The sequence below is a fragment of the Leiobunum rupestre genome, chromosome 4, assembly GCF_980474605.1.
Source record: "Leiobunum rupestre chromosome 4, qqLeiRupe1.1.hap1, whole genome shotgun sequence".
Lineage (NCBI taxonomy): Eukaryota > Metazoa > Arthropoda > Arachnida > Opiliones > Sclerosomatidae > Leiobunum > Leiobunum rupestre.
This window is the reverse complement of record NC_143387.1, coordinates 64,988,533-65,015,780: the sequence shown is the minus strand read 5'-3', so window position 1 is coordinate 65,015,780 and position 27,248 is coordinate 64,988,533. Positions and strand designations below refer to the sequence as shown.

General features: G+C 36.0%; 3 protein-coding genes across 3 annotated transcripts; 2 read left to right on the top strand and 1 right to left on the bottom strand.

Moving 5' to 3' along the window:
• The first annotated feature begins 4,315 nt into the window (after nucleotides 1-4,315).
• Nucleotides 4,316-5,251, top strand: LOC149948766 (uncharacterized). Its single transcript, XM_090171146.1, has one exon. It carries the CDS (start codon nucleotides 4,316-4,318, stop codon nucleotides 5,249-5,251), a length of 936 nt encoding a protein of 311 aa, XP_090027272.1.
• A 7,177-nt stretch (nucleotides 5,252-12,428) lies between these two features.
• On the top strand, nucleotides 12,429-20,160 carry LOC149948765 (transcription elongation regulator 1-like). Its single transcript, XM_090173901.1, has 18 exons — nucleotides 12,429-12,672; nucleotides 12,831-13,008; nucleotides 13,081-13,266; nucleotides 13,334-13,493; nucleotides 13,557-14,168; nucleotides 14,229-14,371; nucleotides 14,431-14,567; nucleotides 14,634-14,776; nucleotides 14,843-14,882; nucleotides 15,618-15,810; nucleotides 16,390-16,598; nucleotides 16,675-16,825; nucleotides 18,732-18,896; nucleotides 18,973-19,155; nucleotides 19,216-19,422; nucleotides 19,490-19,647; nucleotides 19,710-19,770; nucleotides 19,838-20,160. Exons 1-18 carry the CDS (start codon nucleotides 12,563-12,565, stop codon nucleotides 19,976-19,978), a joined length of 3,177 nt encoding a protein of 1,058 aa, XP_090030027.1. The 5' UTR covers nucleotides 12,429-12,562; the 3' UTR covers nucleotides 19,979-20,160.
• Nucleotides 20,161-20,565: 405 nt separating this feature from the next.
• On the bottom strand, nucleotides 20,566-23,616 carry Pi4KIIalpha (phosphatidylinositol 4-kinase II alpha). The gene is made up of 10 exons (XM_090173902.1): nucleotides 23,436-23,616; nucleotides 22,894-23,233; nucleotides 22,632-22,832; nucleotides 22,437-22,568; nucleotides 22,197-22,350; nucleotides 22,083-22,138; nucleotides 21,670-21,757; nucleotides 21,475-21,608; nucleotides 21,349-21,408; nucleotides 20,566-21,282 (listed from the first exon to the last, which is right to left on the bottom strand). The coding sequence occupies exons 2-10, from the start codon at nucleotides 23,206-23,208 to the stop codon at nucleotides 21,115-21,117; spliced, it is 1,308 nt and encodes a 435-aa protein (XP_090030028.1). The 5' UTR covers nucleotides 23,209-23,233; nucleotides 23,436-23,616; the 3' UTR covers nucleotides 20,566-21,114.
• Between the last annotated feature and the right edge of the window lie 3,632 nt (nucleotides 23,617-27,248).

Sequence of the window (27,248 nt, the reverse complement as noted above, 5' to 3'; positions counted from 1 at the left end):
GAAATGATCGGCATAGACCACTCTCGACGCGGAAAGCGCTAAATCATAAAATAGAAGTCCTCCGCTCGCGATAAGCTCGCTCGCCGCGCTGTAAGCGAAGCTGAGGTTTTGTTTTGTGTGTTTTTTTTTAGACACCAGCACACAATAACTGATTATTCAGGGTGAGATAAGTGTAACGGCCACGCCAACGGGGGGATACGGGGGGACAGCGGTTGGGGACACCCGTGGCGGAAGTATTCCTCACAAGGCTTTCCACAAACTCTGCCTCCCAGACGCTTGGGATCACAGGAGTACGCCACTACTCCCGGCGAGCGAAGCTGAGGTTAGAGAGAACACGCTCTTTGTAACGAGAGCGAACCGCCCCAAAGCGACATGGCTCTCGCTCGCATTGAAAACGCTCTCTTAAAAATCGACTACTCATGTTCACGCGAACTTTTATATATTTTCGGTTGCCTACTTTTTGAGTAAACGTGATAAGGATAAGATATTTTATATTAATCTTAAACTTATATTTTAATCCAAAGTCCCTGGCTTCCATAAGTTATGACTTATACGAGCTTAGGATAAGCAAAGATAATTTAAACTCGTACCCTAGATTCGAAATCACTCTCTCGCGCGTTGCAAAGAGCGTTTACCCACTTCCCGCCGGAACTCAGAAAAAATTCTCTTCATGGTTTGCCCCTTACCGCAACCGATGGAGCCCAATTTTTCTGAGGTCACGTGCCGGAAAAGGGTAAACGCTTCGTAACAAAACCGTTAATGGGAAAGCTCTCAGTATTCGAATCTAGGATACGAGTTTAAATTATCTTTGGGATAAGTATGATGAATTATAATTATAATTATTTAGGTTAAGGTATGTTAAAAAATTATTTAAACGATACTAAAATTGGCTGAATGTATGTCGCAATGCCGATTGCAAAGGCTTAAGTGAGCTAGGTGTATTAACAGTACTTTTTTCATGTACTGAAAGCAAATTTAAAATAAGCACAAAGTAATAGCATTCAGTAAAGATTTCTAGTTTGTTTTACACGCTATTTCTGGTATATTTGAAGGCATTTACCTTTATAAATAAGTTTATTAGCAAAAACGCCGACTTTAATTCCTACATACTTTCTACGCTCTTGAGAACACAGCCAACTGGCGCAGTCACTAGATGTCAGGGGACTGAGGGGAATCTGCTCTCTATTTCTTTTCTATCTCTATGGAGCCTAGGTCTAACTCTTCTAGGTTTGATATGGGTTTTAATAACGCTGGTGGAATATCCCACTTCGACGACTTGTTCCATTTTCGGAAAGCGATCACTTATTGATCATTTTCCCCAACCTTTTATTTTTCTAAATTACTCATAATTAAACTTCATCCGCACAAACCGAGCGAGTTTATAAATTTCAATAAAGCTACATTGGGCTGACCTTGGATTAATAATATGTTACATATTATTAATCCAAGGGCTGACTAAAATTCCGACGCAAAAAATTCCTTATCAATTTAGAGGTTTTCCTTTGGCTTAAATAAAAATGTTAGTAGCCAATAGTGTGACTCCCAAAATTACTTACTCTCCCAACTTTTTACTGGTTCGTGGTGAAACAAACCGTTAGTGAAGATTTTTGAATGGAATAAAGGTACAGTGGCATACTTATGAGTAATTATGTTACATATGCTATCTATATACGAAGTTATTTTATCTATGGGTTGGACATAAGGCACTAGTCGCGACATTTGACCACTAAAATTAATTTGACTAGGGAAAAATTTACCTAAATATTCATAAATAATGGCGAATATGGCGTATCATAAATTCATCATTCATCCATCCCATTTTTTAATAAAACAAGTTGGCAAGCCAAAATATACCTCTCCTCGGAAGAATTGTCCCTAGTGGTATTAATTTCTCGAGATAACCCTTAAATATATATCTCCGCAATTCAGAGTTATTTGCTAAAAATGTTATCCCAGTTCTATCCCGCCCGGTTTAAAATTTTAATTATAATTAAAATAATAGAGACGAAACGACCAATTTTAATTTATTCAGAATATCATAAGTTTAGTAGTTACAACAGTGAGTTAGACGTACTATAACAATGCACAATTGAATTAAACCCTTTTTACAGTACAAGTTTATCAGTTGAATATAAGACGAAGCAAATTTTAATGAAAGAAATATCTACAGAGGGTATTTGTATTTTTCTCGCTTACGAAATACTATAGCCACACCTTTAACGCTCATTTTATTTCAACACTTGTCCTTGATGAAGATACCGTAGAATAGCCATTTTCGACATCTGGTAGTGGACGACTCGTAGACTTCCAGTTGACGTTGTGACACATACCGCATGAAAAAGACCAATGCCGTCCAATTTCCAATATCATATATTGACTCGCAAACCCAGGAAACCAATGACTGTATTAGGAATCGTAGATATCCAAATATCCACACCAAATGTATTAACAAGAAGCAAAAACCTTACCATCAACAAAGCACAAAGAGCCACTTGACCGAGGGGCGGATCACTTTGTTACAGGGTGTTCTAATAATCATGATTAAAAATTTAATCATGATTTAATCATATTTAATCTTTGTACAGCCAAAGCAACAGATTTAATTTTAATCTAATCTAATCATGATTTAATCATACGAGGGTGTCCTAATAATCATTGGAGTGAGCTGCCCCTCGCACTTGACTAAACGCAACCTCGAATACCAATAAACGTTAAATGAACGCCTTCGCTGTATTGCAACTATATATAAGGCGATTATAAAACCCGTAAATAAATAACAAAAACTAACAAAACGGATCACCCTTTAACCGTCTTATCTCTGCTGACTGCGCTAAAACAAGATTTGACCTTTAAAATTTCATACTTAAAAAATGTAGACTTAAAAAACCATTAATATACTATTCCGATAAGCTGAGTTTATAATTTTCAAAGAAATGTAATTTGTATCGGTGGTTCTGTGGTAGAACATTCGCCTGTCACATAGAAGGGCTCGGGTTCGAAACCAGGGCGGCGCGTTCTTTTTAATCAACAGAGAAGACGTTACATTAGAATATCTTCGATGCAATAATTTAAATGGAACACAAAATTTCGTCCTATTTTAAAAACCGAAATTCAATACTCTGTTAATTTGCAATAAACGCTTCCGCTTAAGCTGAGCTTATAATTTTCTTTGAACCGTAGCATGTATCGGTGGTTCTGTGGTAGAACACTCGCCTGTCATGCAGGAGGGCTCGGGTTCGAATCCCGCCCACGATTTAAAATAACTTATTTTACATAATTCATATGAATAGGATAAATTGACGTTAATATCTTTATAATAGCGGCAGGGACTTTTGTCAAGGCAGTTTTCTAAAAACAGTGCATAGTAATAAGCATCGGTGGCTCGTTGGTAGAGCACTCATTTGCTATGCAGAAGGGTCCGGATTCAAAACCCGTCCGATGCGATCGCAAAGTGATAATAGGACGTAAACCGTGAACATTTGGTGGACACCCCACCTTATGGACGTAATTGAGACGTTTATCGTAACCCTCAGCACACGGTCTGTCTGAAAAGTCAATACATAGACGTTGGAAGGTAGAATACACACATATACGAAACACAAACATTACAAAAACACAACACGTCACAAATGCACAATATACATTGACATTACAACAGCAACATAACGAAAATGACTACTAAGTCACAACTGTCGCGAACGTTTTTTTTAAATAAACTTAATTGCTTAAAATATAAGCAAGCGAATGCAAATATCACTATAGGCTTCTAGCTTAGGAAATATAGTGCCACCGGCCTTAATATCCGTCAACTAAATATGTGAAGAAATGTTTTTGGGTTGAACTTTTTGCTGTTGCGCAGAGATGATTTTGAACGAGCAGACAGCTTTCATATATTCAATTTAAAACTCGATCTTTAACTTCTCCCAACATACTAGTTTGTCAATTAAAGAGTGATGGTCTGCTCTTACTGGTACTTTGTTGTTATCGAAGCCCCTCATCTTCTTTGGATTTCTTGAAACGTATGTTGGGAACGATTGAAAGGGCCTGTAGGTGGGCAGATCGCATTATTTTAGTGGGGGACTTTAATGCGCCTGATATTCATTGGCCTTCTGTAACCACAAGTAAGGGAATACGATCGGTGGAAAGGAGACTTATTGACGTGATCACTACTTTTAAACTTAAACAACATGTTACGTCCCCCACTCGTACACGAGGTGAGAACATCCCGTCTCTTTTAGATTTCATTTTAACTTACGATTGGGACTTGATTGAGAATCTTACTCATTTACCGCCCTTGGGTAAAAGCGATCATGACATGCTCTCCTTTTCATTTAGGGTTAAATGTAAAACTCCTGAACCGACTAATCCCGCTGTTAGATTTGCCTACAATCGTGGTGATTATGAGCTTTTTAGAGCTGCCCTTATCGCAAAGGACTGGGAGTCAATGAATGATGCCACAATTGACAAAATGTTGGAGATATTTGTATCTTTTGTAACTGAAGCGCGTGATGACTCGGTACCACTGGTGAAAAATTACTCTACTGCTCGTACAAGTTTACATAGAGAACCATGGTGGTCTTCTGATACCGAAAAGTTAATTTTGGAGAAACGCGACGCTTTTAGGACCTATCGCGTATCTCCCTCAGTAGAAACCAGACACAACTTCGCGCGAAAACGAAACAAACTGACGCCGCACATACGTCCATCCAAGTTTAGATATGAAGCTCGCCTAATTGAAGATATTCCTACCAATCCTAAAGCTCTCTATTCGCAAATTTCGCGCTCTCTCAAGCCTAAACCCCCACTAACGATAGTTGAAAATGCGGATGGTGAGCCACTTCGGGATCCAATGGAAATTGCTGAGGCACTAAATGATTTTTTACGCTCAGTTTTCATTAGTGACCAGCATCCCGAGGCGGTGTATTTAGGTGACTTTTTCTCCTGTTTTGAGCAAACTTCCCTGTTAAACTACAATAACTTGTCTCCCATTGACTTTGGGTTAACTTATGCTGCAGTCCGAAAATACCTCCGTCGCTTAAAAATTTACAAATCTCCTGGACCAGATAACATTCACCCAAGATTACTGTCAGAAGGCTCTGCCATTGTGGCCACTCCATTGCTAAAGATTTTTAACTGTTCTATATTAACTGGTCGACTTCCATCATTGTGGAAGAAAGCAAATATTACGGCAATCAACAAGTTGGCAAGCCAAAATATACCCCTCCTCGGGAGAGTTTCTAATTTTCAATGAAGCGTAACATGTATCCGTGGTTCTGTGGTAGAACGCTCACCTGTCGTGCAGGACTGCTTGGTTTCGAATCCCGCTCGATACTAACGCAAGTTGAAAAATATTTATACTGCACCCAATGACAAAAAGAGGGCGCTTTTGGAAAAACCTTTTCCCCTATTCTAAGAAACTGCGTACGCGATGATTACACTTTGCTCCGAAAATGCGTTCGCAACCCAGACAGACCCACAGACACCGACAGACACGGTGATTGTTAAATTATAAATACCTCCCCAGACCCCTTTATTGAATTCTTTAATCCTGAAACAAGGGATAACGACAATCATAATAAATAAAATAATATTAATATAAACCCAATGTGTAACTCTGTTCTTAGACGACACTACAAGTGCCGAAATCTCCGAAATAATAGACAACCTTAAAGTTAACTCGTCTACTGGGATTGATGGTATAAGTCCAAAAATTGTTAAAAGGGTTTCGCACATAATTAGCCGCTCCAACCGAATAACTGTATTTTCTTTTTTTTTCTAAAATTTTCAACAAATGTTTTTACAAACATCTACTAAAATTTTGCACTAAATTTAACTTAATATCTAATAACAGTTTGGCTTTAGAGAGAATTCGGGTGTGGAACCGGCTGTTTTTAAAGTATATAAAAATAATTGATTGGCTAGTAGGGGGTGCAAATACCATTTTTTGCGGATCGAATCGAATATCAAATATTTTTTTCAAGGCACGTAAAATACCAAATAGAATATTTATAACGTCAAATAATTTGGTCGAATATTTTTAGAGCAAAATTTTAAGCCAGTTAACTGATCAAATACCAAATAGTAATTCGAATACCAAATAATTCGACGTATTTGGTATTGAAATAACCAAATAGTTTGCATATTTGTCAAAAAAATAAAAAAGTAATTGAAATAACTGTTCATTTTACTTGCAATAGTAAAATACTAAACCAAATGTATAATTTATATTTTATTTTATTTAATAAATTTAAACTATAATACTTAACTTTTTCAAAGAAAACTTTTACAAACAAAATTTAAAATACACATTTTTAAAGTTTAACTACCCCAGGTCCAAGTCAGCTAGCGACTTTTATTTTTAGTAACTACTAACTACAATGAAAATCAAAGGATCTGCTATATTTTTCATGCTTTGCAAACACTTCATTAAAATCTCGAGTATTTAAATATATGTAAAACACGGAGCAGATCTTTTATTACAAATAAAAAAATAATATTCAATTTAGTTTATTATAATTTTAAACCAATAATTTAGTGAACTCAAAAATTCAAAACCGAAAAATCGAAAAAGTTACTTATTAGTTATTAGTTTTGTTTTGAACTTGGTTTACGTTTTAGTTTTACTTTGCTATTCTAGAAAATTCCACAACAAAGAACACGCGAATAATCTAGCCAATAGGCGCTAGAATAAAAAGCTTCTGCCTTTCGCTAAGAAGTTTTAATACACACGCTATGAATAATGGACGTGCCAGTTACTCTTTATATGGTCCTTGCCGCTGTGGCCTAAAGAGAGGTGCCAGAAATAAGCACTAGTTCGGAAATTTCACAGCGTTCTCCTCTGATGGCCTTGAAACTCAACAAGTTAGAAAAAGACTCGCAGTTATTCGACCAGTTTGCAAACTATTTGAAAATACCAAATACTTTTTCCCTATCTTTTCGAATATTCGACTATTTGATCAAGGAAAACGAATATTCGCGAACTTTCCTAAGTGCTATTCGATTCGACGAACCGAATATTCGATTTGGTATTCGATCGAATTATTTGATCTAACCAAATATTTTGCACACCCCTATTGGCAAGATAAAAGTGAATACGGAATAGGAACTAGGCAGTGCTACGTCACAGGTTTTTTTTTTCAATAGTTTTTATCGTGGGGAGAAAAATATGACCACAATGGCGGCCATGGCCAAAGCTACGGAGTGCCAAGTTTCTATTGCAGTTTTTTAGATCTAAAAAAGCTTTCGATTATGTTCAATAATTCCCTATCTAACGAACGTAGTGTCGATTGGAGTGCCGCACAGGGCCGGACTGACTTTAGTAGTTGGCCCGTCCGGCTATGCAATCGTGTAGGCCCCATTTCCCATTAATGCAAAATATTTCCTTTATGGCCCCCAATTTAAGTTGGTCCCGATCTGACCGGCGATCGCCGGTTAGCCACCCGGGTCAGTCCGGGCCTGCTGCCGCAAGGTTCTATTTTATCTCCTCTATTATTTAAATTATTTATAAGCGATCTAACTCTTAATTTTTGATAACAATGATTCCCTTATTTTGTATGCCGATGACACCCTTATTTTAAATGGTGGCCTCTGCCTAAATTCGATTACTATGGAAACCAATAACACTCTGGATAGGACTCAAAAATGGATTTTGGACAATTTTATCGAACTAAATTTAGTTGGTGGTATTTCATAATATAAATAAACAAGTTGGCAAGCCAAAATATACCTCTCCTCGGAAGAATTGTCCCTAGTGGTATTAATCTCTCGAGATAACTCTTAAAGATATATCATCGCAATTCAAAGTTATTTACTAAAAACGTAATCCCGGTTCAATCCCGCCCAATATATCATTATTATAACTAAAATAATTGAGACGAAACAACTGAGAATAAATTATTCAGAATATTATAAATTACGTAATTACAACAGTGAGATAGACGTTCTAAATCAAATGCACAATTGAATTTAACCCTATTTACAGCACACGTTTATCAACTAAATATAATACGAAACAAATTTTAATAAAAGAAACATCTACAGAGGGTATTTGTTGTTTTCTCGCTTACGAAATACTTGTCGCATCCTTAACGCTGAATTTACTTCAACACTTGCCCTTGATGAAGGTAGTTGAAGACTCGTAGACTTCCTGTTGACGTTGTCACACATACCGCGTGAAAAATACTAATGCCGTCCAATTTCCAATAACATATATGACTCGCGCACCCAGGAACTCAATGTCTGCATTAGGAACCAAGATACTGATCCTGAAATGCAATATGATACAATGTTGATTGATAGTCGACCTCTTTTCCATCCTTCTCGGCTCTTCGATCCAAGCACATGAGGAACATATCCGAGGATATCGTCCTAGAACAAGAACCGGTCCAAGATACCTTCTGAGCTCACACAACCAACATTTCTGGCTGTTACCTCGATCAACGACGTCCAAGCTCATTTCCTCCATCTTAGGCGCACAGTGATTCTTCACTCGGTTTTTTCAAAATAACCCATAGAACAATATTATTACGCAGTCAAGCAGTAAATAATTGAAATACTTAGAAACCAAGCAATAGAAAATAGAATATCAAGAAACGCAACACCTTACCATTCACAAATACAAATTTTCGACGTTATTATATTGAAACCAGATGTATACACTATAAAGATTCCTCTAAAACTGGATAAACGTCAACAGCTTAGAGGTTAAATATCCTCCTGCTAAAAACATGACCCGTGGCTGGATTTCTGGGCACAACCGTATTTAAATTAAATTATTTTAATTTACAAATACAATTCTTAAAGCAAGTGTACAAGTCAATCCAAATACGAAAATTTTATTTCTTATAAACTATCAATACTTTCGATAAAAAAAACTACAAAAATAACCAAAAGTATAAAAGAATATTCAACCAAGAAACAAGTTAATCCAAATACTTTGAAATCAGGAATAAATAAACCCAATTACCGAAAGTTGAAAACATTATGTGAAAAAAAAACCGAAAAACACCTTACCGTTAGCAATACAAGGCTTACAACTTACAATAAATGACCCTAGACGGAATAGTTAGGGCTCTTTATAAATAATAGCAGACAAACCCAATTGATGAACTGCATTAAACATCTTAATCCGTCAAGAAAACGTTTAAAACAAATTACGCAGTAGTGACGACCAACAAACTTGCCCGATGTATACAACTCGAAATTTTCTTCATAAATGAACCATTAAGCTAAAAAGTCACAAAAGATAAAAATTTACGACTTAAAAAAACAAGAAAGAACCAAATCGAACAAATTGAAATTAAAAAGCACTCAAACGAAACTATCGTTAAACCCTACTTTTGCTCAACCCAGTGAAGTACGTGATAATTAATAAAATACATTAACGAAAACTGGAGTTTATATTAATTCATATTTTTTATTAATTTATATTAAATACGACAATATGATTAAACAACTAGTGGTATTAATTTCTCGGGATGACCCTTAAAGATATATCTCCGCAATTCAGAATTATCTACTAACGTAATCCCGCCCGGTATAAAATTTTAATTATAATTAAAATAAATGAGACGAAACAACCGATTTTAATTTATTCAAAAGGTTATAAATTCGGTGGTTCTGTGGTAGAACATTCGCCTGTCGTGCAGAAGGGCTCGGGTTCGAAACCTGGGCGGCGCTTTCGTTTTTAATCAAAAGAGAATACGCTACATTAGAGTTACTTGGAACACGAAATTTCGTTCTATTTAATAAAAACCGAAATTTAATATTCTGTTAATTTGTAATAAACGCTTCCGATAAGGCTGAAGGTCTAATTTTCGATAAAGCGTAATAAGTGTCGGTGGTTCTGTGGTAGAACGTCCGCCTGTCAAACAGGTTCAAATCCCGCCTGATGCGATCGCAATTTGATACTAAGACGAATACCGTAAACAATTGGTGGAAACCCTGCCATTTGGACGTTGAGACGTTTATCATAACCCTCAGCACTCGGTCCGTCCCAAAAGTCAATAAGAAGAAGTTAGAGAGAAAACGCCCTTACATACAAAATGCAAACACAACGCACTGAACACCCACCACCGCCGTAACACAAACTCAACATTCCCACATTACGCATAAACATTACAATAACATAATTTCCAATGAAACTGAGTTGGAACCCTCACAACGGTGAGTGTTAACGAAAAAACAACCAAACCAAACCGCACCAACCGCAAATTACTCCGTTAACGCTCACCGTCAGACGGTGATTTTGTCAACCTTTAAACTGCATAAACGGTTTTTCGACTTTGCTCCGGTAACGCGTTTTGAACTTTGCCCCGGTAACGCGTTCGCAGCCGACAGACAGACACACACACACACATACACAGACAGACACGATAATTGTATAACCCCTCCTAGGGGACTTTGTCCCCTCGGAGAGGTAAAAAGTCTCCCAGCTCCTGTGCGGTGGATACTTTTCGTGGTATCAGTTTGACTAGTCTTCCTTGTAAGGAATTAGAATCTCATGTTAGGGACACGCTGGTATCTATCCTAACTGAACGGTCTTTTTTCTCAAACGATCAACACGGTTTCATACTGAAAAAGTCTTGCTTTATGAATTTACTATCTACTATTGAAGAGGCCACGCAGTGCCTGGATAATGGGGACTCTGTCTACATTATTTATCTAGATCTGCGGAAAGCCTTTGATACCGTATACCGCATTCGTTACTTATCCGTAAACTGTTTGACCTCGATGTTCCCCCCATTATTGTCGATTGGGTAGTGGATTTTTTGAGGGACAGATCCCAGCGTGTTGTGGTAAACGGTGTCTCTTCGTCATGGTGTAATGTGACCAGTGGTGTACCGCAGGGTTCGGTGTTGGGACCCACACTATTTATTATCTTTATTAATGACCTGCCACTTGTAATTAAGAACTCTTTTCTGAAGCTATTTGCGGATGATAATAAAATTGGTCGTGGCATTTCTGGTCAAACTGATGCTGAAGCGCTACAAAGTGATATTGACGCACCCGACTTTTGGGTGTCTTCCAATTGCATGAGTTTTAATCCAACTAAATCTATGGTTTTACACTTTGGTGACAGTAACCCATGCCACCAATATAGGTTGCGGGGACGGATAATAGAGGCACATTCTGTAGTAAGAGACCTTGGAATTATGCTCTCTGGTCATATGTTGGGACACACTCATAGTCGTGTTGCAGCCGCTCGTGGGATGAGGGCACTGTATATGCTACGTAAATCTTTTTCACACTTTAGTGTCAAATCCTTTAAAATTCTTTACAGTTCGTATATACGCCCTCATCTCGACTACTGCTCCAGTATTTGGTACCCTCACCTATTGCATGATATTGACAATTTAGAGAGGGTTCAGAGGCGAGCCACGAAGCTTGTCACGGGTTTGAGAACCTTACCATACTCAACTCGCCTTAAGCGTCTGGGGCTACTTTCACTCGAGGACAGAAGACTGGGTACTGATTTGATTGAAGCATTTAAAATTATTTATGGTCATTATGTCATCTCAACTGAAACGTTTTCTGATGTTAAATGGTCAGGGCGTAAAGCTCCTACAATCTTTAAAAAGGGATGTGGTAGCCTCTCTCGAAGATGATAGTAAAAGTCAACTCGTCTGTTCATGCGTTTAAGTCGCGTCTTGACAAGTTTCGTGGCTGGTACTAACACTTGAGTATTTTTCTTTTCATTTGTTTTTATTTTATTTTTGTTTTCATTTTCTTTTGTTGATTTTTTTATTTCTGGTTTTTGGGTTTCCAGTTTTATTTGGATTTACTACAGTATAATCCTTGTGTATATAATATTCAGGACTCAATAAGTGCATAGCACTAACCTCCTGATAAATTATATTATATTTATTGAGTTGGGAATATTAATCTAGACATCCAATCAAATCTGCTCCCCGCGAAACCAGTTTCTGAAAATTACGAATGTGCTGTCTCCTCTAAAATGACGAGAAAACGTAAATATTTTATTAGTATTTGAACGAACCATTGAGAGATAGACGGCGCCACGGGTAGAATGATAAAGTTTTCTCGTCATTTGGGAGCAGACGGCAGTATTCTTATTTTTTAAAATCCGACATTTTGATTGGACCTCTAAATTAATATTCCCAACTAAAATGTTCGGTAGGCGGCGATATCTATGACCAAAATTTAAACTACGCACGAAGCCTATTTATAAAGTCACATTTACCAATAACGATGAGGAAAAATTAATAGAGTCTGTTTTAGCCTCTACCTATCTAGGTTTAAATGGCGAAACAAAGGGGACGTAGCGATAGTTTTCGGTTGCGAATAGTAAACCTGAAAAGGGTTATTTAGCCAAATAATTTATTCGAATCGAATAGTGACAAAATACCTTGCACAGCCCTAGAATATTTTCCATTTAAAAAGAAAGACTAATATTGGAGTCTGGCAACACTTTAAAAATGGCCGCCTTTTCTCTTTGTGGGAGGGCATTAATTTTTCCCTTCTAAAATTTTCGTTCTAAATATTAAACAAATTACTAAATTATTTGAGAATTTTCCGTTATTGAAGCAATAAGTAAATAATCATGGATGAAGCTAGCGTCGATGACGCGGCTATTGCTGAGGAGTTTCATGAGTTTATGCGAGGGCGCGGACCTCCTGCGCCTGGTTTCGCCCCTGGACCACCGGGAGCTATGTAAGTCTGCCTTTTTTATTGTTTAGTAATTATAGTTTTAAAAAATGAGATAAATAGTAAGTTGAAACTTAAAATTCAAAACCCACTAGGTGTGGTTTAATAGAAGTTAGGGAAATTTTTTAGTGACCTTGAAATTTTAAATTATATATTTGATTAAGGTTTCGTGGACCACCTCCAATGATGTGTATGAGAGCAGGTCCGCCAGGTATGATGCGTAGGCCTCCGCCTCCTGGCTTCAGAGGGCCACCTCCACCTCATCCATTTGATCCGAACTATCATCATGGAATGCCTCCTGCTGGAATTCAAATGCACGGTCCGCCAAATTCTCCTGGCATGGTATTATGCACACCCTTGGTTTTTATATATTTTGATAATACTATTTACTTACTGGTATTCATTTATGAACAGAGACAAATGATGCCACCTTTGAATGTTCCTCCTCCTGGGTACGGTGGTGGCCTGTTACCACCCCAAGGAATGCAAGCCCCACAACAGCCTCCTAGTAATACCACATCTGGTGGTAATCCTTGTACTATTGCAGGCATTGATTTTAGTGGGGAAGTTTGGGTTGAAACTAAATCTGGTGAAGGGAAGGTAAGTTAGCTTAATGGAAAGTTAAATATAGTTGTTGAATAAATTAGTAATTTTATTATTTTCATAGCCTTATTATTATAATGCGAAAACTAGAGAAGTATCTTGGACCAAACCTGAAAATGTTAAAATACTAACTCAAGAGCAGATTGAAGTAGTTGCAGCAGCTGCTGGTGTTGGGTCTGGTATATCCTCTAATAACAAAAATCAAACTGCATCTAACCAATCTGGTATGGGTTCATGTGAAAAATATTGCATTCGCACAAATTTTTTTAATTTATTGTTATTATTAGGTCAAAAACCTCAAGAAAATGCCCAAGTAGATAGCGAAGATTCCAATTCAATGACTGCAGTTGGCAATGAAGAAGCTTCTCATGCATCAGTTTCGGAAACTTTGACTCAACAGCCAGCCACTAATGGCATTGCATCTACATCTTCAGATTCGACTGACACAAGTAATTCAAGTTCCTTACCTCCTACTAGCGTTAGTTCCAGCAACAGTCAGCCACCTTCTAACGGTAGTGTTGGAGGAGCGCTTCAACCTGGTCCACCTGGAGGTTTGGCTGGTTCTTCGCCTTTGGGAATGTTTCCAAATCAACCATTCGGGATGCCTCCCTTCGGAGCCATGGGTATGCATCCTTCAGGGGGGTTTCCCCCATTTAATATGCCGCCTCCTGGCTTTATGCCTTTCCCGGGTGCGGCTGGAGGTATTGCGGGTCAAACGGGCGCTGAAGCAGTAGGTGAGACTGCTGATAAAGCTAAATTAGAAGAGGAGGAGGCAGCTTTGCAAGCCAAAGCCGCTGAATGGACAGAGCACCAAACTACCGATGGCAGATCATACTATTATCACGCCGCTTCTTTGCAGTCTGTTTGGGTTAAACCAGAGGCCCTACTCAAACTTGAACGTAAGAGTTGGTCTTCTTATTAGGTTTTGTTCATAGACTTAGACAATTTTGACGTTGTAGAGTTCAAAAATCTTCAGAAGCGGAAAGAAATGGATGACGAAAAATTACGTGATGGTCCCTTTAAATTACAGAAAGTTACTGCTAACGGAGATAATAGCATGGATCTCGACGATAGTCAGGGTGTTCCTTCAATCAGAGATTTAGTAATTATAACATTAAATCAATTAACACGTTACTCAGACTAAATATTATGCATTTACAGGAAGAGGATGCAATGAAAATTGCGAAGGAGGAAGCTTTGGAGAGGGATGATGATAAAGAAAAGGTTAAAGTTGAGCCTCAGAAACCTCAGGATAAATCTCGACCTGTTTCCAGCACTCCTGTACCGGGAACTCCATGGTGTTTTTCTAAAAAAAAAAATTTCCCGTTTTTTTTTTACATTCTTAGACAATTTTTATTCCATAGGTGCGTTGTATGGACTGGTGATTGTAGGGTATTTTTCTTCAACCCCAGCACCAAAACATCCGTTTGGGAGAGACCGGATGAGTTACGTGGACGACCAGATGTAGATCGAATGGTTCAAGCCCCTCCTCCTGTAGTGCAACAAGGTAGATTTATTATTTTTATTTAGTTTTATTATCTTTAACACTAATAATTGTTGGCTTCTCTTATAGAGAAAAAAGAAAGTGATGAACCACCACAGAAGAAAGCCAAGTAAAAAATGCATTTAATTTATTATTATTTAGACATGTGTGAGTACTTGATTGAGCTTCGAGCCGATTGCTCAAAAATGGTTCAAGCCTCAAGTTGAACTTAGGCTTAACTTTAGAGTACTCAAAACTATTATTCTTACCAAGGCACTACTCGTGAGCTTTTAAAAATGGTGGGAATAGCTACTAAAAAATTTATCTTTGGTCCCTTTTAAGATCTCTTATTGGGTGAGGTACAAGTTACATAATGTAGGGTGCCCTAGTTGTTTATTGTCAGTTGTTTAGCGGTTCATTAGTCCACTATTTTCTTGTTGTCAACTTGTAATCCCTTGTATGGCCAACTATTAATTTAGACTTCACAAATATGGCTTCAAATTAACGTGAAAGCTCTGGCAATAAATATTATTTTAATGAAGAAATAGTAGAACCCAGTGATGAAAGTGAAGATTCTAGTTTAAATGATTCCTCATCTGATGAAATTGCAAGTTCTGATTAAATACAGCTAAGCATGCCTAAACGAATAGTCCCGGTATTTCATTGGCTGCTTAAAATTTACGTCACCTAACACGATGGTAATCAAACGCCGGTGACGTTTTGTCCCCCCCCCCCCCTGCGCAAGACGGGGGTAAGGCGTTCAACGTGCCCGGCGATTGTCTCAACATAATCATCCTTCCTAAATATAAATAAATACATTCTTGTTATTATTATTATAATATTTATTATAACTTTTGCCACTAAGGGTTGAGGAAGAGAATGAAGAATCCACAAAATCTAATGCTGATGAGGAATCGCCGAGTGGAACTGGAAAAAAGAAGATAGATGTTGGTAAGGAAGCAGCTATTGAAGCTGAACTTAGGGCAGCCAAAGAAAGAGCCTCTATTCCTCTGGAAATACGAATGAAACAGTTTAGAGACATGCTCATTGAGAAGGAAGTAAGTTCAAACTAGGGCTGTGCGAGTCCTATTTTTAGGATTTCGAGTCGAGTCGGAGTCCTGTTCTCGAGTCCCATTTTCAAGTACTTGTCCGAGTCCTGTTCTTGAGTCCCATTTTCAAGTACTTATTCGAGTCATCGGGTCCTTAAGAATTAGCCACAAGTCCTGTTCAAGTCTTAAATTTTCAATCGTGTCCAAATCACGTTCTAACTCTTGTCTTCTCTCCACTTCCACAGGACTGAGTGTAAAAGTAAAACCAAAGCTAAAACCAATTCAAACGAACCATGTGAGTCAACCGACTTTTGACTAACAAATAAAGAAACTGCATGAACGTTACCGCAGCGCTAATACTGGACTTTAAATAAAAAAAAAGTTGGTGGGCTCGTTATAAAATAACGGATTCGGCTGATAAAACTGGACTCGCAAGTCCATTCTAGTAATAAAATAAAAATATTCGAGTCTGAGCCCGCGTACTCGACTCGCACTTGAGACCGAGTACTCACAATTTTTGAGTATTCGCACAGCCCTAGTTCAAACCCCCTTATTTTAAGGAAAAAGTTGAACATTTCATTTTTTAAGGTATCGGCATTTTCCACCTGGGAAAAGGAGCTACATAAAATTGTGTTTGACTCCCGCTATTTGCTTTTGACATCCAAGGAGCGGAAACAGGTTTTTGAAAAGTATGTAAAAGAGAGGGCTGAAGAAGAGAGACGGGAGAAGCGTAATAAGATGAAGGAACGCAAAGATGAATTTAGGAAACTTCTTGAAAGCGCAAACTTGTCTTTGAAGTAACTATTGCATTATTGCTTGCTATTCTTAATTATGTTTATGTAACTCGCAATTAAATTATTGTTATCTCATTAGATCTACATTTAGCGAATTTGCTCAAAAGTACACCAAGGATGAGAGATTTAAGAATATTGAAAAAATGAGGGATAAGGAGGCAATGTTCAGCGAATTCATTCAAGAAATAAGGCGTAAGGACAGAGATGAACGATCTAGTCAGAGAGAACGAGTAAGTTATCATTGCCGTGTTGATATTATTAAGTTTAATATTTTTTACAGTCTGAAGATATTAGGGAAACCAACCAAAAGAGTACAAATGAGACTGAACTAGATATTTAATTTGTGTTTTTAGAGCATGTCAAACATACCATTTTAACAGGGTTGCCACGGTACCTGGAATTCCTGGAAAAGTCAGGGAATGTGATTAATGATCTAAAAATCAGGGAATTTGATTTCTGTTGCAAATAGGAAACTTATACTAAAATATAGATTAAAAAAAAATACAATTTTGGCACAAAATAAGCCAAAAAAATCTCCGGAGATGGTCAGGGGAAACCTTGAAAAGTCAGGGAATTTGAATCTGTAAAAACTGGCAACCCTGTTTAAACATTTCCATTATACATTATAAATTATCGCTCTCATTTTTGTAATGTAAATGTTGAAACCTTTTCATACTAAAATGAAGCCTTTTTCCTTGAATTTAATTTTTAAACCAAATGAAACTTAAGGTCCTTAAGTTTTAATTGATTTTCACTATGAATTGGCTTCAATTGAAAAATAATCAAATAATGGTTGAAATTTAATACAAAAACCTAAATCCTAAATTTATTTTTACAGTATCGGTGCTTTTGTAAACTTCAACAATTATGTAAATTTTTTTAAATGTTATTTAGATTGGTATAATAATGAGTGTTTTGAAAATGACGGGTTGCAATATCATGCTATATTGTGATATTGTTATGCTTTTTGTAAACATTTTCGTTTTTGTATGACAAGCTTTCAAAAGGCTCATGATATTGTAACCCACATTATTTTAGGCATTGTTTATAAATGACTTTTCTTTACAGTTTAATAATATTTTTTTTTTCAGCTACTAATATAATTTCAGGTTAAAGGTTACAGTTTTTCGTATATATAATTATACCGTTAATTTTAGTTTGGGTTAAGGTTTTTAAAGTTTATAAAGTGGATTTCTTTACGTAAAAATCCATTTTGTATTCTAGTAATCTTTACACTCATTCATTGACGTTCCTTAAAGACAGACTTTTTAAACACTTATCTCAACAACCATTATAGCGCTTATAGATAGTTAGCTAAAATTCCAATTTTGTAAAGCATTAGCAAGTAAAAAAGTATTATTCATTGGATTGTCTGGCTTTAAGTGATACGTTATTTAAACTGGTCAGGTTTGAGGATTTTTGGCTGATTCTTTTTGGGCTCCTACCTGTAGCTGCTCCTCCCAGCCTTACAAGCGAGCGTTATGAGTCATTTGCGGCTAGAGTACTGTATGCGGCTCGAAAAAGGCATCCCCGATACTCGCTGTCACTAGTAGAAAGGGCAATCGCAGAAATTTGTGTGTGGATTATAAAGTTAAGAGTAAGTTACTTAGGTTTGATAACACAAACAGAAACGCTGTTGACTACAGAGCCAAAAATTATCTACAATGTACTTAAATTTGTTAAATTTTTAACTTAAGTTTCCATGGTTGTATAAAACTTTCTTATTAAACCCATGAATTCCCTTTTTAGCAGAACGCAGACATGATCTTTTTTTTACGGTACTAACAGCACAGGATACCATGAAAATAATAATTATTTCATAGATCACAATCTTATTTATTTGTATTTACGTGTAATCATTTTCATAAGTTAATAATTTTTTTAATATATTTTTCAGATAGGTTTCTGGTGGAATTCGATTTAAATAATTTTAATTTTTAATTAATTTTTTTAATTAGGAATATAATTTTTTCAAACATTTTTTTTCAGAGCTTATTTTTTTTCGATTATAAAACAGTTTGAAATATTTATTTTATTTACATGTTGGCTTTTTATGTTTCAATAAGTCTGTTTTTGGTAATTAATAGTTTGTTTATTGATTTAAGAGTATTTACGCGTGTTTTACTACTATAATAGACCAAAAAAGACTTCATGGAACTTCTTTCTGAGCAAAAGGGATTGGATAAACATTCTCGTTGGAGTGACATTAAAAAAAATACCAGTGATGATCCCAGGTACAAAGCGATTGATAGTAGTTCGCAAAGGGAAGATTGGTTCAAGGATTTCATCAATAAACTTGATGTGGGTTTTTTTTTGCAAATTATGATTACAGTAATGTTTTTTACTAATTTAAATTTAATTTAATTTTACATTATAGGATGCAAATGACGAAGCGACTAAAGAGCGAGAGAAACAGGAACGAATTGAAGCTAGTATTCGTGAAAGGGAGAAAGAAGTTCAGCGAACTTTGTCTACTCATCTTCGAGAGAGAGATAAAGAGAGGGAAGCTCATAAACACGATGAGGCTGTGCAACATTTCACAGCTCTTTTGGCTGATTTAGTAAGTATAATGCTTTGTTCTCTTGTAGTTATGGATTATTAATTGTTTTGAAAATTGAAGGTTCGCAACGCTGATGTTTCTTGGAAAGACGCAAAAAGAACTTTGCGGAAGGATCATCGCTGGGAGCTGGTATCCCCGCTGGAGCGAGATGAGAGAGAGAAATACTTCATGGAACACATTGAGAATCTTATCAAAAAGAAAAAGGAGAAATTTAGGGAACTTCTCAACGAGACCACTTCGATCACACTGACATCATCGTGGAAAGAGGTTCGTTTATACAACTTATGTTTTTTTAAAAGGGTGTTTTGTCTAACTTTTAATTTTTGCTTTACAGGTAAGGCGACTTATACGGGATGATCCTAGGTATGAAAAATTTTCTTCAAGCGATCGTAAGTGTGAGAAAGAGTTTAAGGAGTACATCAAGGATAAAATGGTGGCTGCCAAAGCAGACTTCAGAGAACTACTGAAAGAAACCAAGCTGATAACTTACAAGTACAAGGATACAGTTAAAATTTCATATTTTGCATTAAAACTAATAACTTTTGGTTTTGCAGATCTAAAAAACTTATTGAAGAGTCAAATCAGCATTTGGAAGACATTGAAAAGATTTTAGAAGTAAGATTTTGTATCTTTGGTACCTTTTAAATTGAGTTTATATTGAAATGGTTTGAAATTATTGTAGAATGACAAGCGCTACTTGATATTGGAAAGTATCGAAGACGAAAGGAAAAAGCTTCTGATGTCCTATATCGATGATCTTGACAGACGCGGGGTGCCACCACCCCCCACTGCTTCGGAACCTTCGAGACGTTCAACCAAGTAAAATTAGAGAGTAGTTTGTGCTTTATTCAAATTGTTATAAAGGTAAACCCACTTTTTTTATTAAAAAAACTAGGGAGTTAATATTTCATCAGTCATAATCAGTTTTTAATTATTGTTCAAAAGCATTTTGTCAACATTAGGCATTCCATTTTTTAAATAAATTGAATGGAAATTTAAAAAAAACATTTTAAATGTAACAATGTGTCTTGATTGTATTGGGTAGGGATGTGAGAGTCCTGTTTTTTAGGTTCGAGTAGAGTCCAGCATGGACTAATTAATTAGTCCATGAGTCCAGAGTCTTGGAAAATTGGTCTTAGAGTCAAATTTGGCAATACTCATTCGAGTCTTCTGAGTCCATAAGAAATGGATTTTAACATGACTTATTTGAAATTTCCAATTGGTATTAAAAAATTACAAACATTCTTGAAAACTAAATTTTATTATCACTTATCAGGGATTTATCGCTAATGAATAAAAATTATTAGCGGAATATTTGGAAGCAAAGCAAAAAAATATTTGCCAGAAAATAATAAACTCAGTCCACTTGAGTTATTTTTAGGACTGTTTTGGGTAAAATGAAAGAAAATTTAATTTTTCCAAAAATTTATTAGGCCTATTAAATATATTTTAGATAACTTTTATTTACATAATTATTTTAATAAGAAACAATATAAAATGGTTTTCAATAATTAAGTGTAATAATGGTGCAATTTTTGTTTGACAACAATTTAAATTCTCAAGCACCTTTTTAGCTTTTAGTATTTTAGCAAAACTGCCAACTTTAATTAGAATTAAAAAATAAAATTGGGTTAAAAGTGGGTGTAAATTTAGGGGAAATTTACGAAACTCAATTCTAAGTAGAAAAGGGGTGTTTTAGTACTTTCTAAAATATTTTTTTTTACTAGATTTATTTAGAATAAGGCCAGTTAATTTTGAAATACCCATGATTAGACTTAGGTGAAATAAGCGAATTCAAGGCTTATTTCTATTTTTTGGCCTATTATCAATGAACATAACATTAGGGGAAATATATGCAGGTAAATAAACCTAAATATTCATTTTTATCTTAATTTATACACGTTTCTTATATATAAATGTTTGAGATATAATATATGCCACGTTTTCAAGGATATACTTTTAACACCATGAAAAAAACGGCATTTTTCCTTGGAAGCTTTGGGTTAAATCGTCGAATGAATGTATACTGCGGTTACTGTGAACGCCTCTTTCTATGATAACTGTCGGTTTCTGAACTAACTGCACTGGAGACTGACCGTCTTTTAAAACTTGAGTTAAATTCAAAACCTACAATAAAAAAAATTGTTTGATACGTTGAAGCGAGTGGGTAAAAAATTGCGAATTCTAAAATACTTGGCCTCTGACGACAGACATTTGCTTCTCGAATACGTGACGGTCAAAGCCTTGATCAGTCTATACCACAATGAGGACTCATTAATAATGAAGAAATATGAAAAGTGGAATCAAAATGATTTCTACCTTAAAAACGTCATACAGGTCATCGCAAAGATCTTGAACGAAATTCTGATCTGAAAGTTGCGGTAATATGAGATCCCGGATTTCGCTAGAAAAGGGAATTTTAGCTTGAGGAAGCCATGCCCAATGATACGGATCTGTAAGGATAATAACCCATGAGTAAAAGTTTCAATTGACATTTCTTCCGCAATTGCCTACAAGCTCTCCACGAATCTGGGTGTTTAAAAGGAAATGCTAGTCCATTGTCTATGGCTGCTAGTTTTATTTCCGCTGGTTTAAGACCACCCTAAAAAGTGGAAAAAAAAAAAAAGTCTTTAGTAATGTCATAAGTCTATAATATTGTTTCGTAAGTTTGTCACTTTGGGGAATATTTTACTGAAAGCTAGTAACAAAGTGACATCATCACAAGAAGAAAATCTCCCCCTAGCGAGGCGCTGTCAAAGGCTACGTGTGACATGCTAGCAAGCGGACGCAAAACAGCGACAAAGGCCGTAATGCAGTAGGTCTTGTGAATCGCTCTCAGTAAAACTTTTGCATGTGCAGAATAAGAAGCGTGACACTTATGTAACAATATTATATATTTATGGTAATGTAAATTAAATTTTAATTACACTGTCATCCTTTTCTGGTTTCATATATTTAATTAACCAATTATCATTTCCACGATCTAACAAATTGAAATTATTAGTATTTATTTTACTTAAGGGCTGCAAAAAATATTTTACCTGTATTCCTAATAATATAATCTAGAACTACTAATCTCTCGAATTGTAGCTGAAAATGCCTTTGCAAATCTTCAGGTAAAGGATCAGACTCGAATCTTCTAATCCAATAATCAGCATCTTTATACCCTTCCACAAAGAATTGGAATGAACCTACCTATTGAATGAAAAATAAGTTTTAAAACTCTATATAATTATAGGGTTTTGTTGATTTTCTGCATTGATTTCATTTAAAATTATTACTTTCAAAGGTAGTCCTATCCGATGAAATCTACGACCAATTTTTGGAAATTTCTCTAAAACATTTTGTTTAGTTCTCGATTTTGCCCTGTCCACAGCTGAATAGTTAAAACTTTCACTAGCTAAACGTACAACCTTAAATCCAGATATTCATATTAATATTATTTATATAAAGACCACTATATATAGAATATTTACTTTGGTTTTGGGTACAATATTTAATTGCAATTTTTGGTCCACAAGAGAGGCTCCCGCTTCCGATAGGTAACCTTGATTAGGAACTAAACAACTGCGTCCGAAACAACATGGACAACATAATTTATGCATCCATTTTGTCCATTTTGGATTTAATCTCCCATAAGGTTCTTCGTCTTTAGGCTTAAAAACTCCGATAATGTTCTGAAATTGGAGCATTCGTCACAAGTAAAATTTAGCCCAAGCTTATAATGAAAGAACTCACAGATCCACCACTGTTTCTGACAAAATAACTTCCACTAGATCCTTGATAGATACGTTCAGGCAAAATACTATTGTCAATCGCGATTTCCGCTTCTCTTATAGTTGCCGTGAATTGGGGGTCGTCGGGAAAGCTATTTAAAAAGTCGTTTTCCATCCTACTCCGTAAAAGGGGTTGATTTTCCCGTGAACTGTGTTGTAAGGCCGTGGTGTTTGCAGAGAAAGTAATATCACACTGACATATTTCGTCAGAATCAGAGAATATCTGATCTTCAGAAAAACCTATGTTTTTCAGTGGTGTCTGTTGATCTTTGGTCATTTACGTGCTCTTGGTGGGTTTCAATCTTGAGGAAAAAAACCAAAACGCCGGGTTTATTTGGAAACTAAACGTCTTTTAGATTTTTAATTACGAATTTCGATACATCACTTAAGCCTTAGAATATTAAACAGTATAGAAAGATAACACGAACACCCGCCTCTCCGTAAAACAAACTAACTACCCCCTTTAGGAAATAGACAAGATTAATAGTAAATCGCTTCTCTCACCTTTTCTTTTCCATAAAGTTTTATCTTTCTCATGATTGAACGGCATAAAATTTCGCTAATTTTATCATACTCGAAGTTCGAACCGCTCAATGCCAAGCCCCCCCAAAAAACTATACAGCTACCGTTTTGACGTAACTCTCATGACCGATTAAGCAAGTGAAGGGATTGTTGTGAAACACAAAAGCCGTTCTAGGTCAAATTTTTGTAATCCCCGAAAAATATTTCTACTGCCCCTTTAAAATTAGTTTGAAAACTATTCCATAGATGCCGGTAGTGTTTCCATAAAAACATTTCTGCCAAGATGGAAAACAACAGAATGAGTCTGAAATAGCGGTTTTTTTGAAAACTTTATTAACTAACAAAGGTCGGCGAGAGTCAGGTTTCGATAGTTCTTAAATTTTCCCTAAGATTTTCCGGTTTATTCTGTTTCTGCAATAATGGAAAATAATATTCGGATAAATATTTTCTATAATGAAAAAATATATTTTAGATTAAGTATAAGATTAATACTAACAACTCTGATGTGAAAATATTTGCTCAAAAGATATTCTTCGACTTCTTCGTTCGAAGATTTATTCATTTTACCTTTTCAATGGAAAATAACGAAATAATCAAAACGTGTTGTACAAAACCAGAAGTTTATAATAAACCCCTTTGTTGGTAAGATCAAAGACTATGAAACGTACCCCTTGGTTTGGAAGTATGTAAGTAAGATCAAATCGTCAGCTGAAAGCAAAATCCACGTAATTTCTTAAGATTTGTGTACATTGTTACGTGGATTTTGCTCTCAGCCGACAAAATACTAGTCTTTGGTATTTATTTATTTAACATTCTGTTCAATAAGCCTCTAAGAATGAGGACGGACTTTTGTTTGAGGATAAAAAATAAGTACTTAGAGGTAACATAAACTTATGATAAGGTTTATATTCCCTTTAAGAACTTATTTTTAAGGAAATCACTGCACGACAGAATACTGGGGCGCGTCCAAATTCTAAGAATTCTTCCGAATAGTGATAATTCTCACTTAACAAAATCTTGATGGTCCTTCTCACAGGAAGTAACGTAATCTTTTCTCACGAGTTCTCTAGAGAAGAGTGAGAATGCCTCCGAGCATTATCACTTGGTCAACAGGGGGGAGGGATTTTATAAATAGAAATGGTAGCTAGTAGCTAATATTCTAGTCAGTTTACTTGAAGCTGAAAAAAATTAACATGATATTTTTGTGGACGAAAATTAATTTAAGAGAAAACCGAATGTCAAGTTAATTCATGTCCAGGACTTTTCGTAGTAAAACGTCATCGATAAGTCACCCGTGACGTAGCAGCAACATCAAAACGAGAAAGCCAGTGTTACTTTATAGAAAGGCCTATTGTCTTACAACATGACTTCTTACTCCATGCTTACTGTCAGTTTTTACAACATGACTTCTTACTCCATGCTTACTGTCAGTGTTTACAACATGGCTTCTTACTATCAGTATTTTCATGAATTTATTCATATACTCCCATGAATATAGAACATAAATAGATAGCTTTTCTACGATGTGGCTGTCGTAGTAGTATAACTAACATTGTCAGTGTATCGAATTCTATGCCACTCTCCAATTGGTCCAAGAATAGCCAATGACGACTGCGGGCATCTAGGAGCAACAAACACAAGGAGAACGCAACCCGTCAAAAGTCGTGGATTTTCTTGCGTACAATTTTCATTGGTTAGACGCTTTAGCGCCTTCTGCCGTCGGAAAGGAAAATTCGGAAATTGTCTTTCAACAAAATGGCGTCGTTGTTGTCTGTTAAAGGGAATATAACCTCAGGTATTTGCTGTGGAACACCAACGTTTGCAGCTCTGGCCGCTCTTGCCTTTGGCTTTAGAAATTTTTGGCGCCACTGTACAGGGTAATTTGAAAAATTGAAGGGGTCTTCCGTAAAGATTGCTTTGCCGGTAATATTCCCTTTAAATGATGAGGTATTAAAAAAATTTAAATTTTTCAAATTGGTTCTTTAAAAGTTTAAGCAAGAATGTATTTATTTATAGAATAAATAAATACATTCTTGGTTTAATTAATGGTAATTAATCATTGTGTGAAGTAAAAATAACCAGTAAGCCGCGAAAAACTCTTCTCAAGAGAATAATTCCTTCTTTGAACTTTGACGCACCCCAGAATAATTCGGTATTTGTTAACTTCCGGTCGTCTGATATTTTGATAGCTAGATACTTATACACTTCTAGACGAACACATTAAAAGCTTACACATACCTATGATGTGTGACATGGCTATTCCTATTGAAACGGTTGTTATAAAACCAATCGGAATATACCACGCAAATGATATGGTGTACAGCGGGAAAATATACCTAAAGATAGAAATAAATTGGTAAAACGTAAGTTGAAGCCTACATTTACCGGGATATTTTACAAGCACCATATTTCAAAATACTGTTTCAGTGATATGTGTTTTCGAGAACTATTTTCCAATTCGTAGCTAAAACCTTGCTAAAACACATTTTGAGTTATTAGCTCGTCGTCGTTTTTTAGTTAGCACCCTATATAGGAAAAAGTTGTCACACCGATACTACTCTAGTTGGATACCTTCGATTGTTCCGCAATTTCGGAGTAGGGTAAGAAGAGTATCTCTATGACGTCATTTTACTCCGATTCTGTGGTGGCGAATAGTTTGAGTCGGTGAAAACATTTTCCCAAAATGGTGCTCAGTGGCCATTTTACCAGATAAATTCTGGATAATCAGACGATTTTATCAGTTCACTCTCTTTACACCTCCTTATTAGGAGGAGCAAAAACTGTTGCTCCAATCATGGACCAGGAATCTAAGGGGACTCACTGTTTCCGATATCGGAAGGCTTTCTGAGGTACATCAGCCTCTTTGAAGCGCCTCATGGATTCTTTTCGTACATGTCGATAATTTCGAGATAATTTTTGGGACGTACGATAATTTCGAGATAATTTTTGGGACGTACGATAATTTCGAGATAATTTTTGGGACGTTAATTTCGAGATAATTTTTGGGACGTACGATAATTTCGAGATAATTTTTGGGACGTTAATTTCGAGATAATTTTTGGGACGTACGATAATTTCGAGATAATTTTTGGGACGTACGATAATTTCGAGATAATTTTTGGGACGTACGATAATTTCGAGATAATTTTTGGGACGTACGATAATTTCGAGATAATTTTTGGGACGTACGATATTTTCAATGGCGTACTATATAGAGTAGTTTCAGTTCGTAGCTTCGGCTATGCCCGCTATTTTGTGCGGGATTTTTTCTCTATGGGAAAAAGCATAGGTGATGTCGGGTCACGTGATACTGAAATCACTGTATAGTACCCATTTTTCGATAATTTAGCTCACGCGATAATGTACGTTATTTTTTTAATTGGCTGAAAACCAGTTAAAACTGCGATTTTGAAACATGTTTTCAATCGGTTGAACTTTAAAGGCCTAGGTTTACTTCTGCCTGTCACCCTTTAAATTTACTTTCCTTCCAAACAAATACCATGGTGGTAGGCCAACGTGTTCTGCTGTAGGCCAACGTGTTCTGCTGTTGGCCTACCACCAGGGTATTTGTTCATGTTCTTGTTAATGAGAAAAACCATAGTTGTTGTGAAAGAGTATTTTTCCGATGGTGGATGTGATTCTGTAACCGGATCTCCCGGTACTGAATGTGGATAATAAATTCTTTAATAGGCTTAGTTCATCAAGTTTAGAAATGAAATTGGTTCAAGTTATTTTTTTTTAAACCTCAGCCATATGCGGCTTACTGGTTATTTTTACTTAACACAATGATTAATT

Excerpts from the sequence above, each read along its gene's own strand:
- LOC149948765 (XM_090173901.1), top strand. The coding sequence starts at position 12,563 with ATGGATGAAGCTAGCGTCGATGACGCGGCTATTGCTGAGGAGTTTCAT. Across the intron at positions 12,673-12,830 it reads CCTGGACCACCGGGAGCTAT|GTTTCGTGGACCACCTCCAA; the intron begins GTAAGTCTGCCT and ends TATTTGATTAAG. Across the intron at positions 18,897-18,972 it reads ATTTCATCAATAAACTTGAT|GATGCAAATGACGAAGCGAC; the intron begins GTGGGTTTTTTT and ends TTTACATTATAG.
- Pi4KIIalpha (XM_090173902.1), bottom strand. The coding sequence starts at position 23,208 with ATGACCAAAGATCAACAGACACCACTGAAAAACATAGGTTTTTCTGAA. Across the intron at positions 22,351-22,436 it reads GGATAGGACTACCTTTGAAA|GTAGGTTCATTCCAATTCTT; the intron begins GTAATAATTTTA and ends TTCATTCAATAG. Across the intron at positions 21,609-21,669 it reads CCCAGATTCGTGGAGAGCTT|ATCCGTATCATTGGGCATGG; the intron begins GTAGGCAATTGC and ends TTATCCTTACAG.
- LOC149948766 (XM_090171146.1), top strand. The coding sequence starts at position 4,316 with ATGCTCTCCTTTTCATTTAGGGTTAAATGTAAAACTCCTGAACCGACT.